The 26,052-nt window shown below is 42.0% G+C and overlaps 1 protein-coding gene across 1 annotated transcript in view; it reads right to left on the bottom strand.

Moving 5' to 3' along the window:
* ITPR2 (inositol 1,4,5-trisphosphate receptor type 2) overlaps positions 1-26,052 on the bottom strand; it is a 547,001-nt gene that overhangs the window by 36,507 nt on the left and 484,442 nt on the right. Inside the window, exon 55 of the mRNA XM_007446283.1 lies at positions 16,562-16,722. Coding sequence (XP_007446345.1) covers positions 16,562-16,722 — 161 coding nt within the window. The remainder of the gene's footprint in view (positions 1-16,561; positions 16,723-26,052) is intronic.

Raw genomic sequence — 26,052 nt, forward strand, 5'->3', positions numbered from 1 at the left:
CTTTTACAATTAACTACTTAAAAAAAAAAAAAAAAAAAAAGCAACAAAACGCATGTCAGAAAATGGGGAATACATCTGCTGTATAATGTGACTGGTCTTCATCTCTTCTTCCAGACAGGGCGGTTCTCATCTAATAGAAGTGTATTTGTCATTCATGAGCCCCTTGGGTCACACCTCAGTGTCTGCTGAGTGATGAGATGACTCACGATGGGGCTTGGTTACCAGAAACACCAGCCATGTGATTTAGAAGGTCTGGGCTTTGAGTCAGCCCAGCCTCCAGGGAGGGGAAGGGGGCTGGAGATTGAGTTCAATCATGTGACAAATGTCACAAAATGTCAACCGTGCCTATCTACTGAAACCCCAACAAAAACTCTGGGCACCACAGCTCAGTGAAGCTTCCTGGTTGGTGAACACATCTCTGTTCTAGAAGGAGGATGCACCCTGTTCCACAGAGGGAGGGCACAGAAGCACTGTGTTTGAAACCCACCCAAATCTCATCTGGCTGTTTTCAATCTAAATCCTTTATAATAAAACTGTATTTGTGGGCTTCCCTGGTGGCGCAGTGCTTGAGAGTCCGCCTGCCGATGCAGGAGACGCGGGTTCGTGCCCCGTTTCGGGAAGATCCCACATGCCGCGGAGCGGCTGGGCCCGTGAGCCATGGCCACTGAGCCTGCGCGTCCGGAGCCTGTGCTCCGCAAATGGGAGAGGCCACGACAGTGAGAGGCCCGCATAACGCAAGAAAAAAAAAAAAAAAAACAAAAAAAAAAAAAACAAAACTGTATTTGTAAGTATAGTGCATCTCTGAGTTTTGTGTGTCACTCTAGTGAACTATCAAACATGAAGGGCTCATGTGAAACTCTGAATTTATGGTCAGAGTGCAGGTGGCCTGGGAACACCCAAAGTGCAGCTGGCATCTGAAGTCAGGGCAGTCTTGTTAGGGACAATGGCCCATAACTTGTGGGGTCTGAGCTAACTCTGGGTGGTTACCACCAGAACTGTATTGCTATAATGACTGGTATCAGAATAGCATCCCAGGTCACCATAGCTGTACAAGACAGAACAGACCTGAGGAGAATGATTTATCCATAGTCAGGTCCTAACGAAAAGGGAGGCCTTGAGTCTCACCACCACTCTGTACTAAACAGTGAGCAAATTCATGTAACTATTACATGTTAACACTGATTTACCATGCTAAAAGCTCTTAACATGTTCCTTTAGGTTATTTGAATGAAAATGTAGGATTTTCATTCAAATATCAATAGCTACACTAATAGTTTTAAATAAATGAATCTTTGTTATTACCACCAGTTAGCAAACATGAACTTCACATATGAGTTCCATAATTCATGTTCAGTTTTGGTCAGTCTACTCTCCTGGACCCCAGTTTTGTTATCATCAGGAACCTCTGGATGGATGGTCCATTGTAATCATACACGGAATGAGGTGGTAACCAAAATTACCGTTTCCCTGCATGATTTGGGGGGAAAAAAAGTATTCTTCTAGTCACCCAAACCTGCAACCTCAGTCTTTTTCTCCTTTCTCTTAAATCCATTGTCAGCTAATAGTTTTCTTCTTTTATCTGTCAGGTAGAATCAGAGAGTGAAAAATCAGGTCTGGAAGGGCCTCAGAGATCAGTGATTTATTCACTTATTCAATAGATATTTGTTGAGAGCCTTTTTATTCCAGAAGCTGTTCTGGGTACTGGGAAAACAGTGAGCAGCGCAGTCAAGAGTCCAGTTCCCAGAGAAACAAAGACCAAAGAAAGTCAGCACATTCACAAGGCAAATCATTTCAGATAGTGGTGAGGACTTTGTAAAGATATAACCGGGTGCTCTCATCAAGGGCCTGGGGTCTTAGTGGGCTTGGCCAGGAATGAGGATCTTAGTTCCTGAAGATAAACATTCCAGGGGAAGGGAATAGCAGGGGAAGACAAGGTTGGCAGAATTGGAAAGCTCAGGGGAAAAGTCAGGGAGGCTGGGCACAGGGAGAGAGGCAGGTGTTGGGGGGCAAGACCGGCCGGTTGCTGGGTGATGGAACAGGACAACAGCCCATCCTCACTCTTGGTCCAATCTTGGTCCCACCACACCCTTCTTTTTTTTTTTTTTTTTTTTTTTTTTGCAGTACGCAGGCCTCTCACTGTTGCGGCCTCTCCCGTTGCAGAGCACAGGCTCGGGACGCGCAGGCTCAGCTGCCATGGCTCATGGGCCCAGCCGCTCCGCGGCATGTGGGATCTTCCCGGACCGGGGCACGAACCCGCGTCCCCTGCATCGGCAGGCGGACTCTCAACCACTGCGCCATCAGGGAAGCCCCACACCCTTCCTTCTTATTCCAAGTTCCTTCCATCACGTTTTCCATCAGAGTGATGGGCACTGGTTTCCCTTCCTCCAGCCTTTGCCCTTTCATTACATCCTACTATGAACTATATGATACTCCATTAAAAAAAAAACCATTTAAAAAAGTCATATAGTTCCTCTACTTAAAAATTGCCAACGTCTCTCATTTGTTTGCAAGATCACGCGGAAACTCCTCATCCTGAACGATGAATTACTGCTACCATTTAGCCCAACCTAATCTGGGGATGGTTCCACCTAGGCTTTGATATCATTACTCGAATCTGCTTCTTTCCTTTACACACAACATTCTCTCCCTAACTTGCAGGAGAGCTCCTCATCTGCAGCTCATCAAACATTGCTACGTGGTATTATCAACCAACCTTCGTGACCACACATTATGCTCTCCAAATTAGGCCCATGCTTCTTGATGGCTGGGAATTCATCCGTCCTTTATTTGTGCTCTCCTATATGATCTAACCCATTACAACAAACATGGTAGGCACTAAATATAAAAGTTGTTAAATAAATAATAATTTCTTGAGCCTTGAAATGCTATTCTGATCCCCAGACACTCATATATATTTTAAATTTTCATGTAACATTTACACTGCGTCAGATACTGTATAACTATTAACTTGTTTAGTCTTATAAAAATCCTAGCGGTAGGGATGATTACCCATTTTTCAGATGAAGAAACTGAGACATAAGAAGGTTAAAGTACCTGCACAAGCCCCCAAGTCCGTGTCTAAACACCATGCCATGCTGTGTCTCTCTCACACACAGCCTCCTTCCAGTAACTCCCTTTGAACACTCCACACTCTTATTTCATCCTTGGGTACTTGGGCACAAATGAGTTAGACACTAGAGGACAAAGTGAGGAAGGCATGACCTTCTTAAGTAACAATACATCTTATCATCCTCCAGTAAAATGAGTTTTCTTGTTATATATCTGTTGGCACTATGTCTTTGTCTGCTAAAATGATATTTCAAACTGGGTTTAGTGCTTCCAAATGGTACTAGGCGCTCATTCAGGAAACAGGTATTCTCTGATGCCCTGTAGCGCAGCTGAGACAGTGGAAACTTCCCAACCCCCCACTGGAACCACAGTTGAGTTTTCTCTCAGAGGTGAGGCTCCAAGTCTTAGAGGAAAATTCATAGTCTGGTCCTAACCAGTGCTGTCCTCTGGGGAATCCCAGCAGCATGGATGTGTTATCATGTGGACAGTAGACCAACTACCATTTAACAGCCAGACTCCAGCAAGGGTTGGGGGAGGGGTCAGTCCACCCACAGTCCTCCCAGTGAACAAAATGGTAACAGTCAAATTCGGACCACTCCAAAATTCCTACCACAACTGCTTCCGGCTTGTAATAGAAAACAAACATTAACATACTCAAAATTTAGTATAAAGAAATATTTTAAATATTAAGAGTTGTCAGCATTTTAGAACTAGGATGAAGAGACTTTGGAAACCACTTAGATTCTCATTGTGAATGAGGAGTTGATGTGCATGGCAGTCAAGTCTCTTCTCAAAGTCACAGGTAGAACCAGGGCCAAGGGCCTTTATATCACAGCATGGTACCCAGCCGGCAAGAGAAAATTCCTAGGTAATTATCTCTTTGTCAAGTTATAAGTACCTCTGCAAATAAACCACGCCTGAATTTGGCTATTTTTGATTTTCAGATCCTGGTGAACTGGTGTCGTTTTTTTTTTTTTTAATGTCAGTTGTGTTTGAAATGCTAATCAATCAATAATCTCACAGAATGACACAAACAATTTGAATTCTTTCTTAAGAGTTAATAATGACAGCAGGACACCAATGCAGAAGGATATTCTTTCTAAAGTGAAATGTGTGCTTTGTATTGGAACTTTTTCAAATGTTGGGAAAAAATTAAAAAGGTAATTACATGACTGAAAAATGCTGTTAAGTTAGTTCTTCAGTTGAAGAAGCCTAAAATGTAGCCTTTGGAAATGAAACACACGTCCTTTGTGGCTCCCTCCACAGAGACAAGATAAGGGCAAAGCTTGCACCAACCCCCGACCCCAGGGGGAACTTGAAGTAAGCTAGACAAAAATCTGTTCTCTCAGCACTTTTTTTTTTTTTTGCGGTACACGGGCCTTGCACTGCTGTGGCCTCTCCTGTTGCGGAGCACAGGCGCACGATGTGGCACAGGCTATGCTGGCCTATTAAAAACCATTAGACAGAAGCTGTGTGGCTTTACAGTATATAGTTCTCACTCCCACAACTTACATTTTGATGGCATCTGTTACTCTCTGGAAGAAAGCCAGGATTTCTGAGTAAAATGTATCAGTCCTAACAATGTGAACATTATTATTCCAGAAAGCCAACTGAGAATGGAACAAGATCTTACAGTAATGACTAGAACTTTGAAACAAGAATTTTCATTGGCATGGTGGGAAGAAATCTTTTTATCAAGGTTATGAGAATCAGAGATGTGAGCATCCCTTTATAAGCTTCAAATAAATGCCTTAGGATGGGTCGCCATTTCAGAGAGGCTTCTATAGACTGAACAAAGCCCAAGTCACTTTGCTCTAAACATTTGGGTTTGCGGCATAATTCCACACTAAAACTTATTAATCAGTGTTGGGTTACAGGATATCCACATATTGACCAAAACACTTCTAGGTTCGCTGGCTGATGAAAAGTTAAAATCGTCTTTCGGAGCTCTCCTATGAAGATTGTTTTCCTCCTTTCTGGTTCTACTTTTTGATGAGTAAAATCTGGGTGGTAGGACCTACACATTATTATTCTCATTAGTTGTTATTATCAGTATTAAATAAGTTACAGTTTCGTGCCCGTCTGTCTAGGAGCGTGTTTCTCTGATTTACTCACTCTGTATAGTTTCCCTTGGAGCGCTTCATCCAAATCTGTGATTTCGGCTATCAAGTATACTCCGGTGGTGTATAAATTTTATGATCATTTAACAAATTTTTATTCAGTATCTACTACATACCACCCACTGCTCTATGCTCTGGAAATCTTCCCCCTGTGGTAGTTGATCTTTTCTAACTCCTTATGGGAACTGGAGACCCATCTATTCAGTTTCTTATTGGACATATGCACTTAGACACGCAAATTGTTCCTGTGCACTTGGACACTGATATCATCACATCTCAGCTGGCCCTTGAGGAACTCCTAGGAGTTGGGTTGGGCCCCACTGCTCAACCCAGCACCCCCAACTGTCCAAGGCCAGAGACTGAAACCTCTTTCCTCTTGTCTTCGGTGAGTCTTCTGCCTGAATCCTTTCATACTCTTCACTTCCTCTCAATCCGCAGTGGCATTTCATACCAGCTCTCATCACTGTTGCTAGGAAATGAAATCTTTCTACCCGTTTTTTTTTTCTTTTTTTCCTTGCTCCAGGAAGGCCCCCTTGAATACGTTTCCTACACTGTTATGGAACATACTTTCTAAAATGCACATCTGACCTTGTCTCTTTGGTTTAATATCTCTGAAGGGCTTCCCTTAGCTTTCAGGGTAAAGACTTGCGAGCACACAAGGACCTTGTGATCAGGCTCCTAGTTACATTTCCTCCTGGACAGCCTCACTCTCTCCCTGGACAGGCTGACCTGCTCCCTCCACCTGCTCCCTCCTCATTTACTGACTCACCCAAGCATCCAGGCCTGACCCCGTGAAGCCTCCCTGCCCAGGCTGTCTGCTCTGCAGCAGGCCCCACAGCTGCACTGGGCCATCACCACCCTTTATTTGATTTCTCTGCTGTATTTCACCAATGTTTCCTGAAGGAAGCTACGGTATTTGCCTCAACCTTGAATCCCTAGGCAGCCCAGTGCCTGGGGCACAGTAAGCACTCAGACTGTGAGCCTGCGTTTATTGGATGAACAAATCTTTCAATGATGGAAAAAGATTTATTGGTTTGCAGTTTTAAGGCATTCTGGATCATACCTCAACTACTGCAGCTTAAAGACTAAGGATTCTAATTCCTTAAAATACGTGTTGGAGAAGCAGAAAGAGATTTCCTCCTTCCAAAGGCTGTCTTTTGGTTGGGGTTTGGGTTTTTTTGCCCTCCCTTTTCTCCAACACTGAACTTAACATATATTTGACCTTAGTCATTCGACTTGATTCTTCACTAGGAGATGGAATAGCTAAAGGTAAAATCATATACAAACGTGCCAGAAAAATGTGTGTTTGGATCCTGGTTCAAACCCTATTTACTGGGCTTCCCTGGTGGCGCAGTGGTTGAGAGTCCGCCTGCCGATGCAGGGGACGCAGGTTCGTGCCCCGGTCCGGGAAGATCCCACATGCCGCGGGGCGGCTGGGCCCCGTGAGCCAGGGCCGCTGGGCCTGCGCGTCCGGAGCCTGTGCTCCGCAACGGGAGAGGCCGCAACAGTGAGAGGCCCGCGTACCGCCAAAAAAAAAGCAAAGAGATTACTTCTGCAGTGGCGCTGCCTGTTCTTATTCTCTAAAACAGGGTCATATAAGAATATTTTCACCCAAATACTAGCTGTAAACAATTAAGACATGATTTACTAAGATAAAAAAAAAAAAAAAAAAAACAAAACCAGGGGAAAAAAAAAAAAAAAAAAAACAAAAAAACCCTATTTACTGAGAACCTTGGATAAGTAATAAGCTTCTCTGAGCCTCAATGAACATAAGATGGGTATAATTAAATAGGATAACATGCAAAGCTGCTAGCACATAGTATACACTGAATTAGTTTTCTTTCTTTTTCTCTGCTTACACTTCCGCTTAGAGACACACCCTTCACCCGGAATATATTCCTCTCCATCCCTTCTGACAAAATCCTCATTTTTTAAGGCCCAATTCTCCTCCTAATCTTCTCTGCGTAGTTGTCCCTGGAGCCTCCAGCCAGAAAGGGCTGTCTTGTCACCTGGGTTCCAGTGCCTCAATGTCTTATTTACTTTGTTCAACAGATCTATGCTGAGTGTCTACTATGTGTTGGGCGTTAATTTAGGGGCTGGGAATCAGCAGTGAACGAAACAGATGTGTAAATGCCTGAGTCGTAGTGGAGAGGAATAAATATGTCAATAAGTATAAAAACAATATTGGGTCAGATGAATATAAGTGCTCTCATGGGTAACAGGAAAGGAAGTAACCAGAATGGGGGTGTAAGGGAGGGGGCCAGGCATGGAAGGAGCTGGGGGACAACAAGTGCAAATGGAAGGCATCCACACACCAAGGTACTGACCAGGGAAAAGTGTGGCATTTTCGATAAAAAGAAAAGGGCCAATGTGGTTGAACTGTCATGGGCTAAGGAAGGTGGGATGGAATGGAATTGGTGAAGTCGGCTGTGGCCAGATGGCATAAGGGGGCCACGGGGAAGAGTCTAAATTTTATTCCAAGTACCACTGAAGCGTTTTAATAAATCAGGGGTGTACTGGTATAATTTGTTTTAAGATTTCTCCAGCTACTGTGTGTCTGAACGTCTATTATCTCTCTCATGGGAGTTCCGATTGGCACTATAGTTTCTGGTGAATATACCTGTCTTTTCTATCACACTGTGGGTCTGTAAGGGCAGTGATGATGTTTTATTCTCGTTTCCATCAGTGCCTCATGCATAGTCTTTCCAGTAAATGCTTGTCAAATTAAATGGAAATGTCCTGTTCCTTCTTTCTTGCCTGCAACTGTAATAATTGTCATTGTAACCCTTCTAATCTTTGCAGGAAACTTGCAGTTGCCAGCTAGAGCTGAACGAGGACAGTTTCCATATGCGTATTCCTCTCAGGCCTTCCTGCCATTGTAGGCTTCTCTGCTGACTTCCTGTCTCCCAGCCAGGTTACTCCCAGCCCTGGCCTGCAGGGCACATTTGTGGTCCCTCTTCTGTAGAGCATGAAGTTTGTGCTGGGCACCCGCCCTCACAGGAAGCATTGCTGCTAGCTTTACACAACTAACAGCATCATCGTAGAACAACAGCACGCGCGCTGGCCACTTGCATGTGTCCTGCACGTAACCGACACAGCATCCCCTTCTGCTGGCTGTGTCCTCCCTAAGCCTCAGTTTCCTCATGTGTAGAATGGGGATAATCACATCAGACTGCCTCCCGGGGTTGATACAAGGCCTTTAAAGAGATCATGCATGTCAAACTGCACAGCATCCAGCAAATAGCACTCATCGAATGTCAATTTATATTAGTCATAGTACTGTTTCTGTTTTTTAAAGACTTTTTTGATGTGGACCATTTTTTTAAAGTCTTTACTGAATTTGTTACAATATCGTTTCTGTTTTACGTTTCGTTTTTTTGGCCAAAAGGCATGTGGGATCTTAGCTCCCCGACCAGGGATCAAACCTGCGTCCCCTGCATTGGAAGGCGAAGTCTTAACCACTGGACCGCCAGGGAAGTCCCATTAGTCATAGTACTGTTAGTGTGCATGATTTGATTTAATCCTGGTAGCAACTCTGCAAGGGAAGTCTTGTTATATACAGGGTCAATGTTCAGCTGGTTTGCATAGACATGGCTGTACTAGTTGCTAAAACTGTTGCAGTATCTCCCAGTTGCCAAATTACCTGCTGTCCCAAGCCCTCCAAATCCCGCTCCCCGACTCCATGACCCTGTAGCCTTCTCTGCCCAGGTTCTTTCCCTGGGATCGCTACCTCCCCCTTCTCCCCATGATCTGGCGGCTAAAGGGACAGGGTCTGGCACAGCAGGAGGCCTCCAGGTTCCAGACAATTCACCTTATTCTATTCTGAGTGCTGACTGTCTGATTACACTTCCTTCAATGATGGGTCATGTGAAGTTCAGAGGGAATAAGTCGTCATCGATCTTATAAATGGGAATCCTAGGAAGTCAAACTTCAGAATTTGATGCCCAGGTGCCTTCCCTGACGCTGAGCTTCTCCTTAGACACTGATTAGAAAAACTAACAAGAGCCACTTTAGCTTCTTGAACTTTGAGGACTATTACCCAGACACCAGCAGATTCCGTTTCTGATCAATTCAGGAAGCAGTCAATGACATCTGAGGGTCCACGCCTCAAGTGCCTGCCCTCGACCTCATTCCTCATCCCACTTCCATCCGAATCTCATTTAAAACAATTTGGCCCAAATCCTTCCACCCTCACTTCCGGCGCTGAGGACAGTCTTTGAGATGAAGACTCCGTGTACAGCCACACTGTTAAATAGTCACCATTTCTATCTCTATTTTCAAAATAAGAAGAGAATTAGAAAGACGTTAACGTGCACAAATATGTGGTAACTCATGGATTATAGTACGAATACTAAATAGGAAATTAGGATAATGTATAGGATAGGTCCCACAACAAAAATGAAATCCAGAGTTGGGAACTGAAAAAGATCCCTCTTAAGTAGAAGACACATGCCTGGATTTAAAATGTGGACAGTAGAGGTGGCATCTCCTTGTATGTAGACATTTCCTTCTTAATTGTGCATTCTGAAGCTACAGCCTCCCGCCCCCAGCTTGCCTTGAAATGTAAGCATTTTAAAAGTGTCTTATTATGTTCTAACGTCTTTAAAATAGGTTTTAAAGATTGAGCAGTTACATAATTGGCTTAATTAGATCCAGTTACACAATTAGCGTAAATTGGAAATAATAGGATCAGAACATATAATTTCATAATTATGACACAGGACAATAAGGCAGAAATTAAGTTGGCAAACAGTGCTAATGCAGGAAGGGTACATACAAATCTTAGAAGACTTGATGTCTTTCACGAGTCCAAATATATCCTCCCTCCAATAGTTACGGCTCAAAAATACGGTTTAACTAAACGAGATTGATTTTGAGTTCCAGACACAGAAAACAACATCTGGAAAATTCTTAGCTATTTTCCTTCCTTCTGGGTGACTACATTTCTTTTCTATCTCATTAAAAGGACAATCCCTCTCTTTCTGAGGCCTTAACAGATTATGCAAGGAAGAATTCATTCTGAAGGGTGAATTATGCTGAACAACCCACCAATGCGCATGCTTGCCCCTCTGCTAGGACAGCAGCTTCAGGGGCACTCCTGAGGATCTGTGTATATATGGGATGGGTCAGCCTTCAGAAATACTGAGAGAGACGACAGAGGGATTAAATTGCCTGTCTCTCAAATCAGCCACCCGATTTTTAATATTGCATTCATTATACTTGGTTCAGGTGGCATAACATTCCTGCTGTGTCTTTATCTTCCGATTTTAAAAGAGGGGAAAGATGACATTTGCCTAATGAGAAATTCATGTTCTCAACTCCTGCAGCTATTTTGGTGTATCTTTCCGTAAATTATGTCCAACTACCAGAGGGCTAAGAATAAACCGTTCTTTTGTTAATTCACTCATTATTTTATTTACTCATTGAATAAACGTTTTGAGCTTCCTGAAGGAAGAGATTACTTCTTATTTATCTTTACGTATCAAACCCACAGCACAGCTGCTAGCATGTAAGAGGCACTCAGTGTCTATCGAATTGCTTTTAATATATATTATAGCTATCATCTGCCCTGGTCTTACACAGAACAAAAGCTACTCTATTCCTGGTTGTGGCCTTCAAGAAATTTACAATTATTTTTTGTGTCACGACAATTATTATGTTAACAAAAACATGAGTTAATTGGTACAACCAGTATGGAGGTTGCTTAAAAAACTAAAAGATAGAACTACCATATGATCTAGCAATCCCACTCCTGGGCATATATCCAGAGAAAACTATAATTTGAAAAGATACATGCACCCCAATGTTCATAGCAGCACTATTTACAATAGCCAGGACGTGGAAGCAACCTAAATGCCCACCGACAGATGAATGAAGATGTGGTATGTATATATATGTGTGTGTGTGCGCGCGCGTGTGTGTGTATACGTACACACACACACACACAATGGAATATTATTCAGTCATAAAAAGAATAAAATAATGCCATTTGTAGCAACATGGATGGACTTAGAGATTATCATACTAAGTGAAGTAAGTCAGACAAAGACAAATATCATATATCACTTATATGTGGAATCTAAAAAAATGATACAAGCGAGCTCACAAAACATAAACAGACTCACAGACTTAGAAAACAAACTTATGGTTACCAGGGTGGAAGGGGAGGGGAGGGATAAATTGGGAGATTGGGATTGACATATACACACTACTATATATAAAATAGATAACTAATAAGGACCTACTGTATAGCACAGGGAACTCTACTCAATACTCTATAATGGCCTATATGGGAAAAGGATCTAAAAAAGAGTGGATATATGTATATGCATAACTGATTCACTTTGCTGTACAGCAGAAACTAACACAACACTGTAAATCAACTCTACTCTAATAAAAATTTAAAAACCAAAAAAAAAAACCCTCAAAAAACATGAGTTAAATTGTCCCAGCTGACATCCCTATGATGTCCACAAAGAAGTTTTAGTCAAGAATCAAATAAGCAGAAGAGCTTACAAGTGCCACGTGCTAAAATGAGAAGCTGGTCCCCACAAAGCCATGGTCACGGGGCATATGGTCAACCAGGGTCTGGGTTGCAGCCCAGTACACCAGAACACGTGGGCAGTTCTCTGAACACACATGTGGTACCTGTCCTTCCAGGCACCTCTGGTTTTGATCCCACTGTTTGTCAAATTAAGTACTAAATATTCCCAAAGGTCCTTAACATACCTCAGCAAACGAACAACTGAAAACGTCTCCAAAGTGTTAGAGAAACCTCTAAAAGCCTTGGGCATTTTTTCTAATGATCTCTATTTTGTTTGTTCCTCTTCAATATCATCCTATGAGTAATGGGAGAGGCAAAAGGGCTTAGCGATGCTCACAGGCCATTACTAGCACAGGCTGAGGGACTTATCCTCTTAGACCCTTTCCTCCTAGTTTACTGGATTCTCTTTCATTACTTTTACTTTTCTGCATGATCCTTTCTTTTCTGTCTCTTACTTTCTGTCCCCAATAAATACTAGCTCAAAATATCAATTCTCTTATCGAAAATGAGAGTTTGTTTGCCAGAAGAAAATATATTCCCCAAATGCCGTGCGTGATCTGTTCACATCTCCCCTAACAATATCCCAGAAGAGGTTTTGTGTTAATTCAAAGACTCAGACAGTGGATAGTCCAACAGCTTGGTGTAGGGTTTGAAGGCAGAAGTGAGGAAGTGTTAAGCTTCTGTTAATATTTCAGGGTCTTGATCCTGTCACTAGAGGGATGTAGAGGCACAAATGTATTTCCTAAGATTCTAACCCCTAGAAGCAATATATTAATTTATTTATAATGTATGTTTTAATGCACATTAGTATAAATATTCCTTATGGGACCTAGTAGTAAAGAATAAAGTTTGAAGTATTGGAGGCGAAAAAATATACAGAGGGAGAAACATCCCCAAACTTGTTATATTCTTGTTTTTCTCATTTCACCAGAAGACAGGAAACATTTTCTAAGGGCCTCTAGGTACAAACCAGGCTTAAAGTGTGTAGAATTCAGATGAGCTGTTTTGTGAACAAATGTGAAGGACTTCCTTATTTTATTTTGCATATAAATCCTTGAGGGTAAAAAGCTACATCAATTATGAAGAATTAAAAACTTCCTCTAAAGCTCTATTGATAAACAGGCACTTAAGTCAACTTGGTAAATGCACCTATTTTTAAGGACCAAATATTAAAGTGGTAGCAAAATGGAAGTTTTCCTACCAAACTGTTAAGAGTAGTTACCTTTGACCTGGAGGGAGAGAAAATGTAGTCTTTGAATTGAGCTACAGACATGCTCCAACTTGCCATGTGTTCTAAAAATCTTCTCTCTCTAGGAGGGTCAAGATTAGGAGGCCATAATCTCCAAGGAGCCTGGAGTAACAGATTTTCCAAACTGGGTTCATCAACTACAGATTTTTAGAAGTTTTCCAGAAAGGCTATTTCAGTAAATGAACACTCTTACCGGCAAGTGACTTTTTGTTTCCATCCTTCCAAAGCTTAATATCTCTTTCTTCTCCTGCCCATTAAAATCCAGGACCAGTGCCTGTTCTCTTGGGTGTGCACTGCTTGGATGAGAATGAGACAGTTCATGTTGCAATAAGCTTGTGGGCTGTCCTCCCTCCTGTCCTGGTTCTGGAGAGAGTTCTGACAGGAGAGGATGGATAGACACACGGATCAGTATGTCTTAAAAATTCAAGCACAAGAGCCCTGCAAAGTGCGGGTCTTAACGTGAAAGCTAAAGATGGGTCAACGTTTTTGCAGCAGTCTTCTCTCACAGTGAAAGTCACCTGGTGATTTCCTTATCACAAAATCCAAAGGCTTGGACCTGTCTCCTCTTTGCAGCAGTTGATGCTGTGAACTCTGACACGGAAATACTTATCTCTTGGCTTCTAACACACTCCATTGCCTGGTTCTTCTACCCTTTTCAGTGTCTTCTCTTCTACTTATTTTACTTGTCTTTCTCTTTTTTCCTAAATGGGAGATTCCCCCAGGTTCTGTCTCTGGCTTTCTCTTCCCCTCTCTCTGCATTTCTCCCTTCTCCCACCTCTTGCTAACCTGCAACTGTCATTCCACGTGGACGATCCCACTGAAAACTGTCAATTACTGAGTATCTACCATGAGCTGGACACTTTTAAAAAAAAATATTTTATTTATTTCCTTTATTTTTTTGGCTGTGTCGGGTCTTAGTTGCAGCATACGGGATCTTAGCTGAGGCACATGGGATCTTTGTTGAGGCACGTGGGATCTTTTGTTGCTGCACGCAGGCTCTCTCGTTGAGGCGCACGAGCTCACTAGTTGTGGTGCACGGGCTTAGATGTCCCACGGCATGTGGGATCTTAGCTCCCCGACCAGGGATCGAACCCTCGTCCCCTGCATCGGAAGGTGGATTCTTTACCCCTGGACCACCAGGGAAGTCCCGAGCTGGACACTTTTTACATGTCATCTCACTGATCTCACACCAATTTTCTCCCTTTTAGGTGAGGAGGCAGAATCTCAGGGAGGTTTGAAGACTCACCCGAGACATCAAGACCACACAGAAGATATGTGCTAGAGCCAGTGTTGGAGTTCAGATCTTTCTGGCTGTAAGGCCCACGCTGTTGTCACTACACCGGCCCTCCTAACCCATGACTCGGCCTCCGGTCTCATTTCAAAATCCACAAGTCTTCTTCTCTGACTGGTTTCTCCTCCTAACAGAGACTTTCTGAAACCGTTCACCACCTTTCTCCCAATGATCCGGCTCACAGTGGCGGGAGTGTCTGTCTCATCTCGCGGTCCTCCCCTTGCCCCGCTTCTCCACACCCACCTCCTAATCTCACCAGCTGCCAAATGCTACCTCTGATTTCATCTTTCCCTTCTCCCAACCAGCCGACACACAACTTCCTAAGCACTGTTCCCCAGGCCACATTCTTCCCTTAGGTAAAATCTTCGGTGGCTTCCCACTGCTGAGAGAAAATAATGTCCAAATACCTACACTTCTTGCTCAAAAGTTCAATCTACTTCTTGGGTCATATCTCTCAGAACTTCCTGACACGTAAAGTGTGTACCAGTGAAACCGGGCGACTAACTATCCCCTGAGTGTCTGAATGTCCCATTTCTATGCTTTTGTTCAGGCTGCTCTTTCTTACAGGAACTCACTCTGAATCCAGCAGACACTCCCCATCTGCACAAACTCTACCCCGTCTCATGTAATGCACACGCAGACACACACACACACCAATTCCCCTCCACCACCTTCCAGTTGGATGGCACTTTACATCTTTAAGCCTTCCCAGACTTCCATCTGTTCCACTCTTGGGGACCTTAGCCTGTTTTACTTTGGGTTTATTGCCCCCTCCTCTTCTTAGTAAGCTCTAAATCCCTTGGCACAGAAGGGACATTTCAGACTCCAGCGTATTCCCTGCAATCTTTTAGTCCGAGGGACATGATGGATGCCTGCCAAATACATATTAATTCAATTTAGTCAAACTTTGGTAAAATCTAGCAGTGTGAAGTCACGTTTTAAATGCAATGCTGTACATGATTCTCCCCTAGCAAGAAGAAACAAAATGTTTCACATAGTCTCTGAGCATCTTGAGATCAAGACTGTTTAAATGATGACTATGAGTGCATAGCCTCAAAATGATTACCTTTTTTCCTAATGTAGAAGGGAGAGAGGGCAGAAAAGGATTTGTGGAGAAAAAGAAACAATGTTAGGCTCTGCCCACTGTCATATGAAGAATGGAGAGAAAATAACTTATGGTAGAATGCACGTCAATAAGACAGGATGGCAAATGCTGAATGATAAAAATTCAGTTTACATGTAGCTCTCCTGTGACACATAAATATTGTCAGGTAAGGTAAACTACTGCAGTATTAACCTGTACTTAGTGAGATGTTAGCCTCTGAAAATGTTCTTTGGTTTTTCCCTATATTGTAGTTTATGTCTTCCTAAGTGGATGATAAGTTCGCAGAGGGGAAGACATAGACCCACTGTTACCTGGCTCTTCTGACACTTTGGTGTTTACTAAATGTTATCCTTGGGACTGAGCATCAAAGAGGGTCATGACTCTTCTGAGGTCTCATTCTCAAAGAGTTATTAACACAATTTTGGAGGATGATTTTTGAGAAGACATCCAATATATGGCTATGTTTATACACAAGAATTTATATCAGATTCAATGATACTCACTCCCTAATTGTGTATCATGGATACAAGAAAGTTGTAACTTGGACTTCTCTTTAAGCCTGTTAGTTTTAATCTTCTATGAAGCAGAAGAAAGTTCAAATCATGGACAACCACGCCCTCTGTGCAATGCTACTGATCTTAAGGAGGAGTTACAAGCAACTGGACGCAGCAAGATCAGTGCAAATCCATCACCAACACCAGTCAATCTATCCAAAATGTGTGCTGACAAAAAGCCAGTGCTCTCCCATTGGGACTGAACATTATCCTCTCCCGAACACAATTTAATTGCTTAAATCCTTAATTTCTGCAACTCAAGGAATTTCTTAAAGTATGAATCTCCTTTTGCCAATGGCAAAGTTCCAGGTTTGGGGAATTGAGACATTAGTGATGACAGGAGGCATGAGGTCAGAGGATGACAGACAGGACTGAATTCACTGCACAGAGAATTCTCCAGGAAATACCATCTGCACACCTGAGGCTTAGATTTGGTGTGTATAACCAAGAAGTCCACTAGGAACCAATGATTTAGCCAGGAGAGGGGCTCTTAAATGACTACCAGTCCTATTTAAAAGTTAACAAAATGATTGCTAGAAACTTTATGTTCTGGGAGAAAGGTAGGGTAGGGAAGGTGAAAGCAGACAAAATGCAACGTAGTCACAGATGCAAACCCTCTTCTCACTCACCACAATCATTTGAGCCACGTAACTTTCAGGTCCGGTGTATTCAGTTGGGTCTTTCACCTTCACCAGGACTAGGAAGTACAAATAATGCCACATATTGTGTTCTGACTTGATGTGCTCCTCAAAAGAAACCGTTTTATTATCAAACTTGTCCCTCTCGAGTCCTGCAAATCACAGCAGACACAATGTGTGTCATTTAATCAGCACTCACTTCTTGGCATAAAAACAGAACATAATAATTATTGTGAAAAAACGCTTTCTGAAAGAGCATGACAATTTAAAATGTTATGATTAAAAACAACGTAGTATGTAAGGCCTGCAGAAAAAAAGTCAGAGTTTTCAATTTCTTTCCTGTGGATCCTTAGAAATGCACAGTCCTATTATAGATGTAAAATTTGCAGACAATTTTAAATACAGCTGTATCAAAATTGTCAAATTAAACTGGACCGCAAGTCTAAGAAAAAGAAGTCAAAATGATTGTGCAAGAAAAAGCACGCTTGCTAATCAGGGCAGAAAGAAAGTGTCATTTTAACCAGAAACTTGGGTAAAAAGAGAAAAGGCAGCTAACAGTCATCTCTTCAAAACCACTTGTAAACAGTGAAGGGCAAACGAATGTCCACAGATATCTGGGCTCTGAGCGCAGTAAGGACTCACAGGCTCATTCCACCCCTTAGACTACTGTGTTCCAGGCATTTTGGGGAGGGGAAGGTCTGCTCAATTTCCAGGGCATATTTTTAGCCTCTGGAAGGACACGGAGCAGTAATCTCACTGGGTAGTACGATTCTTTTCTCTCAAAGGTTGAAGCGCAGATTAAAGGAAATGAATGGGGATGAAGAAAAACATCTATGGAAAAATGAATTATACTGCCAAGTAAAATGGGATGTCGGTATTCAGTCTGGTTTTGCAGTTCAGATACTGGAGGAGAAATCTGGAAATTGAATTCCAAACCTGGCTACTCTTTTCCTAAACATTTTTTTTTTTTTTAAAAAAAAGGTCATTTGGCCATTTAGGCATGAAGAAGACCCTTTAAACAATAAGATGCAAAACAAAGTACGATAAGTAAAAAACCTGTCCCCAATGAAGGCGTGACCCTTTAAATTATATTACTGGATATTTTTACGGGAAATACCATAAAATTTGGCTGGCAGATGGCTATGCCTCATCTTACTTGACCTATCAACAGCTCAGCATGCTTCAAATAAAATCCAGTCCTCTCCCCCAAACCTGCTCCACCCATGTTCTCTTTTCATTCCACGACAACTCCGTTCTTCCAGTTTTCAAGCCAAAAGTCTAGGAGTCAACCCTGAATCCTCTCTCTCTCTCACACACATGCCACATCCAATTCATGTTGAAATTCTTTTGGCTCTACCTTCAACATATACCCAGAATCTGATTGCTTCTCACCACCTCCATGGTTACCACTCTGGTCTGAGCCATTATCATGTCTCATCTGGATTACCCAAATAATCTCCAGACCCCTTGTTTCCACCTTTATTCTCTGTGGCCTATTCTCAACACAGCAGGCAGAGTGATTCTTTAAAAACCCGAGTAGGATGGTGTCCCTCCTCTGCTCCAAACACTGCAGTGGCTCACCTCCTCAGAATAAAGGTCAAAGTTCTTACAGTGCCCTACAAGTAGTGTTGCCGGGGAAAATACAGGATGCCCAGTTAAGTTCAAAGTTTGGAAAAACACCGAATAATTGTTGAGTTTAACTACATCCCACACAATATCTTTTTGTTAAGCCCTAAGTGATGTGGCCCTCCAGCCTCTCTAACTTTGTCTCCCTCTATCTTCTCCCTTGCTAACTCTCATCCAGCCACAATGGCTTCCCTGCTGATCCTTGCACCCAAACCCCTGCCTCAGGGCCTTTGAACTGGCTATTTCCTCTGCCCACAACCCTCTTCTCTCTGGTGTCTCTTTGACTAACTCACTTACCTTCCAGTTTTTCTCAAATCTCACCTTCTCAATGCGGCTTAACTTGATCACTTTATTTAATCCTAGAGCCTGCCTCTTCCGTTTTGCCGATACTTTTGATCGCTCTTTCCTTGTCCCCTTCCTTTTCCTAGGGTGCTTATCACCTCTTAACAGACTGAATATAGCCATATCAAAGGTGTTCTATTAAACTGGACCACAAGTCTCAATTACAGAGGTAAAAATGATTGTGCAAGAAAAATCCAGCCTGCTAATTGGCACAGAAAAAAAGGAGTATCATTTTATCCAGGAACTTAGATATGAGCTTATTATGTTGATTATTTATTGCATGTCCCTGGCCAGATATATGTGTCTCTTTTCTTCACCAATGGTCCCAATAGCTTAGAATATTGCCTGCTACACAGTTGGCACTGAATAAAATATTAATTGAGTGAATTAAGAATCTGTCAGTAAGAATATAACAGAATTGACGAGATGCAGAAAGAGTAGGATATAAGCAGAAAGCAGTGAGGCAGTAGAAGCTATGAACTGGCAGAAACCTGGAGGTAGAGCAGCAAGTAGAGAGAAACAATTAGAACAGGGAAGCCATTCTAGACAGAGAGAAAGGGGAAGCCAAGAAAAAAGCTGTTGGGTAATAGTGTATGGCGGGGCTGAGGTTCTTGCTTTAGTTTCATGAATAGCATCTGGCTCTCCATGATGGCTCTTTCCTTACTGCACCTCTTACCTTAAATTGCTCATGTATTGTTTCAATAAATTCTCATTACTTTAAGAAAAAAAAGAATATGTCACTCATAAAATATTGTTCCACTAGGATGGCTATAATCAGAAACAGATAATAGCAATGTGGATGACGACATGGATAACTTGGAACCCTCCTACACTACTGATGGAAATGTAAGATAGTGCAACTTTACAAAATAGCTTGGCGGTTCCACAAAAGGTTGAACATAGAGTTACCATGTGTACCAGCAATTCCACTCCTAGGTATATACACAAAAGAAAAACATGTGTCCACACATGTACATGAATATCCAGCATTATTCATAATAGCCAAAAAGTAGAAACAACCCAAATGTTCATCAACTGATAAAAAGATAAACAAAATATGGTATATCCATACAGTGGATATTTTTCTGCAATAAAAAGAAAGGAAGTACTGATACATGCTATAACATGAACCCTGAAAACATACCAAGTGAAAGAAGCAAGTCACAGAAGACCACATATTTTATGATTCCATTTATATGAAATGTCCAGGATAGGCAAATCTATAGCAACAGAAAGTAGATCAACGGTTGCCTAGGGCTGAGGTGGATGGAAGGTTTGGTGGGAAGGAAGGGAGCAGTGATGGCTAAAGGGTACAAGATTTCTTTTGAGGGCAATGAAAATGTTCTAAAATTGATTGTGATGATGGATGGAGAACTCTGAATATACTAAACGCACTGCATTATACACTTTAAGTGGGTGAATCATACAGTATGTGAATTGTACCTCAACAGAGTTACTACCAAAAAAAAAAGGAGAAAATTTTAAAGTAGCTTTCTCCTAGAATTCAATTCAAACAATTCCCTACCTGTTGCAAGATACATAGGACTATAAAGATAATGTCTACCATCAATTAACCTATAATATGGGAGAGGAAACAGACAACTTGTTTTATATTCTGAAGTGATATAATCTGCCAAGGAAACATAAAGGAGGACAAAATGAGTTCTGACCAGGTACATTTTAAAAGGTTTCAAAGAGGCATAAAACTTTAAATGTCTGGCCTATGAAACATGATCATGGCAAGTGGAGAAGAGACGAATGGTAAGAAAAGGTACTTAACTTTTATTGAGCACCTATTTATGCTGACAACTATAAAGATGTCCACATATGCTATAATAATTACAATAATCCGATCTGACCTTTTAGCATGTGAGGAAAGAGATTCAGAGGGATTCAATTAATTGCTCAAGTTAACACCTCTATTTAGTGGAAAAGTCAGCCAGTATTTAAAAAAAAATATTCCTGACTCCAAAGCCATGTTCTTTTGCCTCTGGGCTGAGGAAATAGCACAGCAAAGCTAGACATGAGAGTAAATGCCCTGTTTCGGGGACTGTCAATTCCTCTGGTGTGGCCAGGAGGGAACACTCAGAAATTAAGATGAAATGGTACATTTGGCACAAACCATGAAAAGTATTAAACACAAAGCTAAGGAGTCTGTGCTTTATGCTGAAGTTTTTTTTTTTTTTTTTTTTGCGGTACACGGGCCTCGCACCGTTGCGGCCTCGCCGGTTGCGGAGCACAGGCTCCGGACGCGCAGGCTCAGCGGCCGTGGCTCACGGGCCCAGCCGCTCCGCGGCATGTGGGATCCTCCCGGACCGGGGCACGAACCCGCGTCCCCTGCATCTGCAGGCGGACTCCCAACCACTGCGCCACCAGGGAAGCCCGATGCTGAAGATTTTTGAGTGAGCCTGGCATACTGGGAGCTGTGCTTTAAGTAACTCCCTGTGCCAGGATTTAGAGGAAGACTGTGAGAGAAGAGGCTAAGGGTAGGAGTCCAGGGGACTAGGACAGGGGAGGAGGGATATAAGGGAGGGAAACTGGTTGTCTTTTGTCTTCACTGGGTCTTGCTCTCTAAGCTTGATCATCCATTCCCATGGTTTCAGCCATAGTCATGCTGATGAGCTCTCGATCTTTATCCCCAGTACTGACCCTTCTTCTCAACTTTAGATTCTACTTCCTGCTGCCTCCTGGATAACTTATGAGCATGTCAAACTCAGCTCATCAAAGACTTGTTTCTTTAGCCCTTCTTCTTCCCCTCTGTTAATGAAATCCCTGTCCACCAGTGAACTTGAAGTCGCCCTCAGACTCGTGCACTGACTATCCACTCTGTGCACAACATGTCTTGTAGTCACTCTGATTTTCACACAATTCTCCAAACACACCAATGCCTCTGAAAACTCTACGCCCCCATCTAGTCTCTTTCCCACTTTACAGGAATTTCTTCTCCGACAGCCAACTCAACCACTGCCACAGCTCTGACTCCCTTGGTTGGTCCTCTCTGTGTCTTTGCTATGAAAATTGGTCTGTTTCTATCTTAGGCTCTACTACTTTGTCTGATTTATTCTTGTATTACCAGCACTTGGCATAGTAGCTGGAAAACAGTAGGCATTCAACTGAAGTTCACAGAATAATTGAATGTATCAGTAATAAAGATTGAAGAGGACTCTGGAGTAGAAACTGAAGAGGGCTTGATGTCCGATTAGAGGTACCAATTTAGGAGGAATCAAGGACTACTCGATATTCTGACTTGAATGACCAAGTTTAAGGTAATATCACTCAATCAAGAGGAAAAAAAATAGAAGGACAAGATTTTAAAGGGAGGATGTATTTGATTTTGGATGTGTTGAGTTTAAAATGCCTACAGAACAACCAGTGTTGGGATGTTAGGTAGGAAGCTGGAAATTCCAAACAGCATTCGATATAACTCTACTAGTCCAAGGATAAATGACATAAAATGCACAATGAAAGCCAGAGCATCAGATGAGACAACCAAGGGAGAAAGAAAGGAAGGGTAAGAGGAGCTCTGTGTGCTCAATACAAACTTTTCAGGAAAAATGTTAAGACTACACTTATGTTGTGTTTCCCACCCAGTATGACTAAGGTAAGGGAACATACCCACCCACTAGCCAGGCATCCACATTCCTCTTCTCTGCTTTATTTTTCTCCATAGTCATCATTTGACATTCTATGTATGCTGGAAAATAAGTTCCATGATGGAAGTGGTTTTTGTCTGTTTTTGTTCGCTGCAATACCCTAGCACTTAGCAGATGCTCAGTAAGTAACGGTTGAACAAATAGGTGAATGACTGACTTTCACACATAAGTATAGACAATAAAGATAATAAAATAATGCACAAAGTATAGAGAAGGGACTAATTACCAAGAGAAGAACAGAGATGCCCCTCCTCACAATTTAGCCTTTATTTCCTATTAAATCATCTAGAAAGATCTTTAATTCTAGGAACCTGACCCTCCTATGATAGGAGTTCTGACCTATCACCAAATCCTTTCTCCATTTTGTCACACCTGGTCTGTCGACATCTCCTTTTCACTGGATTTTTCACCTCTAGTAATTCAAAATTAATAGTTAATGTGGACAACAGAGTCAATTTGTTTCCATGTTTACTGCTTCAGCTCTGTCATGTGCTCATCATCACCTCATCATGACCACCTTCTGGACCACTAGCAACTGTTTTCTGAATCCCAACTCTGAAACATCTGGTTCACTGTCTTCAAGGCTAGGAAAGTCCCATTTGCTCTCACTGCCTGTCACAGTACCCACCTCTTCTGTTGCTACTATGGGCATCCTCGGAATACTCCTGGGGCCAACTCCTACTGTGGAGAATCTCTCCTCTGTTATTTGATACTATATCCCCCTTTGGATCACAATTTAACACCGAACTCCTCCAGGAACCATTTCTAGATTAATCACAACTATTTGATAGCCTACTAATACAACCCCCAAATATCCCGAATGTTTAAATTATTCTTGTAATTAAGTTCTTCTAATATATATGGTATATATTAGATCTTATATGTGGTAAGTGATTCCAGGAATGAATGCATATCTAGATATATACTTTATCACAACACTTCCCACATATTTCTGCCCTTTGAGGGCAGAGAATAAAGAACCCTTACGTTACTGAGGTCACAGGGATTAGCAGCTAAAAGAGCTTGAAAACACTTTTCAATATTTACGTAAGTTTCTATTTTATTTCAAATGTTCACACTAAATTTGTTCTACTTTACAAAGTATTTGTTCTAATATAAAAATACTATTTGAATTTGCTCTCAGGTTAACTCACCTCAATGGTCTCTCAAATTTGTTAATAAATGTGAAACTTCTGAAAAATAGGCCATGTTGATCTAATACCTTCTGATATATCACCCTATATCCCTGTGGACATGGGTATGCCACAGAAACAATACCATACATGTGACAAAACTTGGGATAACTTGGAATTAGTGCATCTAAGTTTTTTGTCTGCAGTATATAGCAATTTAGGACTTACTTGCTTTATCTTCCTTTTATAGGTTATAAGCCACATAAGTATAGAGACAATGTTAATTTGGAGGTGACTAATTGGATAGTCATTCATTAAGCAAATATTTATGAATGATCCCTAAGATACACTATGGAAGCATAAAAATGGATAAGATGTAGATGTGGATTTCCTAAAGATGAGAAGTGATCATGTACTGAGAGCTTACTCTCAGTTAAGCATGGAGCTAAGAATTTTTATATACAGGATTTCATTTATACCCACCACAACCCCAAAACATGGCATTATATTCCTCACTTTCAAGGTGAAAGGAAACTTGACCAAGACCACATAGCCAGGATGTGGAACCAGTGTAGACCCATGTCTACTTGATGGTAAAGTTCATATACTTTCTATAATATGGTAAGGCATAGTATACAACAGAGGAGATGAGACAATGAAAAATATGTACAGTACTATATAGCTAATTGTGATTGACAAATTTAGAAGCAGATGTGTTTGCTTCTGGTTAGTGAGACCAGAGAAAGCTGAATTCATGGAACAACGGCTTTAGATCTGGGTCTCAGAGACAGGGCAGTAGTTCAACAGCTTAGGAGTTTGGGCATTCCAAACAGAAACACCATAACTGAGAACACATGAGAGAGAGTTAAAGATGAGTAATGCAGTTGAACCAGAACCTGAGCCATAAATGGGAGAACAGTGGATGGAAAGGCAGGCAAAAAAGAAGGGACCCAATTGTGGGGCACCTCATATGCCAGGAAAATCAGAATTTTAGAGTTATAGACTGTACAATGTTATTGATAGGGTTTTGAGTAAGGAAATGAGCTCAAGGTGGAAAATTCTGTCTGGCAGCACTGAACAGTCCATTTGGGGGGTATGAGCCAGGGTGAGCCTCAAAAACCAAGGTGTGGCTGTGGGAATATGTGGAAGGAAGTGAGACTGTGAAAGCAGATTCATTACCACGTGGTAACTAGTGCACCTGGAAGAGGAAAAGGGAGATGCTTAAAATGATGGAGAAGTTCCCAGCCCAGTGGGGGTATCATTAATTGCAATACAGAAGACAAGATAAGTTGCCAGGTTAGAGGAAGGAGATGGAAAGGCATGATGCACTGGTTTGCAGACATGGTAAAATTGGCTGCCAGGAAGCCATATCTTTTTAAATGTCAATCAACCATGGAAAATAAAGAACAAAAGCCTGGAGAGAGGTTGGAGCCCTGGCTGCATATTTGGCAATAATCTACATAAGGGCAGAGGGAAGAGACAAGGAGTCCATGATAAAATCAGAACCTCTGATCCAGGGGTTGGGAGAAAGACTAGAGCCTTGTGATAGACCCAGAGAACATGCAATCTGAGCTAGAAGAAAAGGTCAGCAGGAAGTTCATGATGAGATCTGAGACAAACATTTCAACTTGGTGCTGAAGGTTATTGTGATATTTAAAGGAACTTACAGGCTACAGGCTTTTTGATAACTGTGAAAAGCCAGAGAGAATTTTGACATTGAAGGGAAAGCTCAGAGGAGCAGAAATAGGGGTGAAGTGACACGCTTATTTTGCTGTTCACGTTTTTTTGTTGTTATAATAGGGGGGACAGGATCATGTCTTAGAATGAAGCTCAGTCTACAGATAGATTTTTCCAAAGAACCCATGTTTCGGAGGTAGTGTGCTGACATAACAGTTATTACGATTGTGAAGAAAAAGGCTTTGAGGAAGCAGAGTAAAGGCAAGACCATGAGACACAGGAAGATCTTCAGAGGTGCTCCCTTTCTTCCTCTGTGGGACTCACCCTTCTATATAATAACTCTCTTCCCCAAATCTCCCAATTATTGCACAACATCGTTCTGGCGCCATGTCAATCTTGTGTTCCTCCATCTAATCTACACATATGAAGAGAAGACTCTTCTTTTTGTGGCATTTCCTTCCAGCAAGTCCCTCCTCAGCACTGTGCAATCTGGTATCTGCCCTTACCTTCCTGGAAACTCCTCTCTAAAACCTCCAAAACCTCCTAAACGAGAAATTCAAAGGCTCTGCTTCAGTTCACGTTACTGCTTTGACACAGCTGATAATCAAATCTTTTGTTCCCAAGGGTATTTTCTCCCCTCACTTCCACGTGCCACACATGTCCGGTTGTCCTCACACCACTCGGGCTGGAAAGGTTTTGTGAGTGTGTGATCCCCTTTCTCTCTCAACTTTTCAATGCTGATGTTTTCCACGTGAGCTCCCGTCATCTCTTCCTCTCACTTGGAAGCCTTCCTCCACACTCCAGCTTTTTCTATGCCATACGGGCTGAGGATTCCCCGATACTGTCTCCTTCTCTGAGGCTCAGACCCATATGTTGACCTCTGTGCTGAGTGTATCCCACTGGGCTGTTCAGTAGATACCTCAATTTCAGTACTTCCAAAGCCAAATTCAGTATATGCCTATGTAAAATTGTTTTTCTTCTTCTATTCTCAAACTCAACTGTTGGTACAGCCATCCACCCAGGCACCCACACTCTCTCATATATCCATTCC

The sequence above is a fragment of the Lipotes vexillifer genome, unplaced genomic scaffold (genome assembly GCF_000442215.2).
Source record: "Lipotes vexillifer unplaced genomic scaffold, Lipotes_vexillifer_v1.1 scaffold477, whole genome shotgun sequence".
In the NCBI taxonomy this organism is placed as follows: Eukaryota; Metazoa; Chordata; class Mammalia; order Artiodactyla; family Lipotidae; genus Lipotes; species Lipotes vexillifer.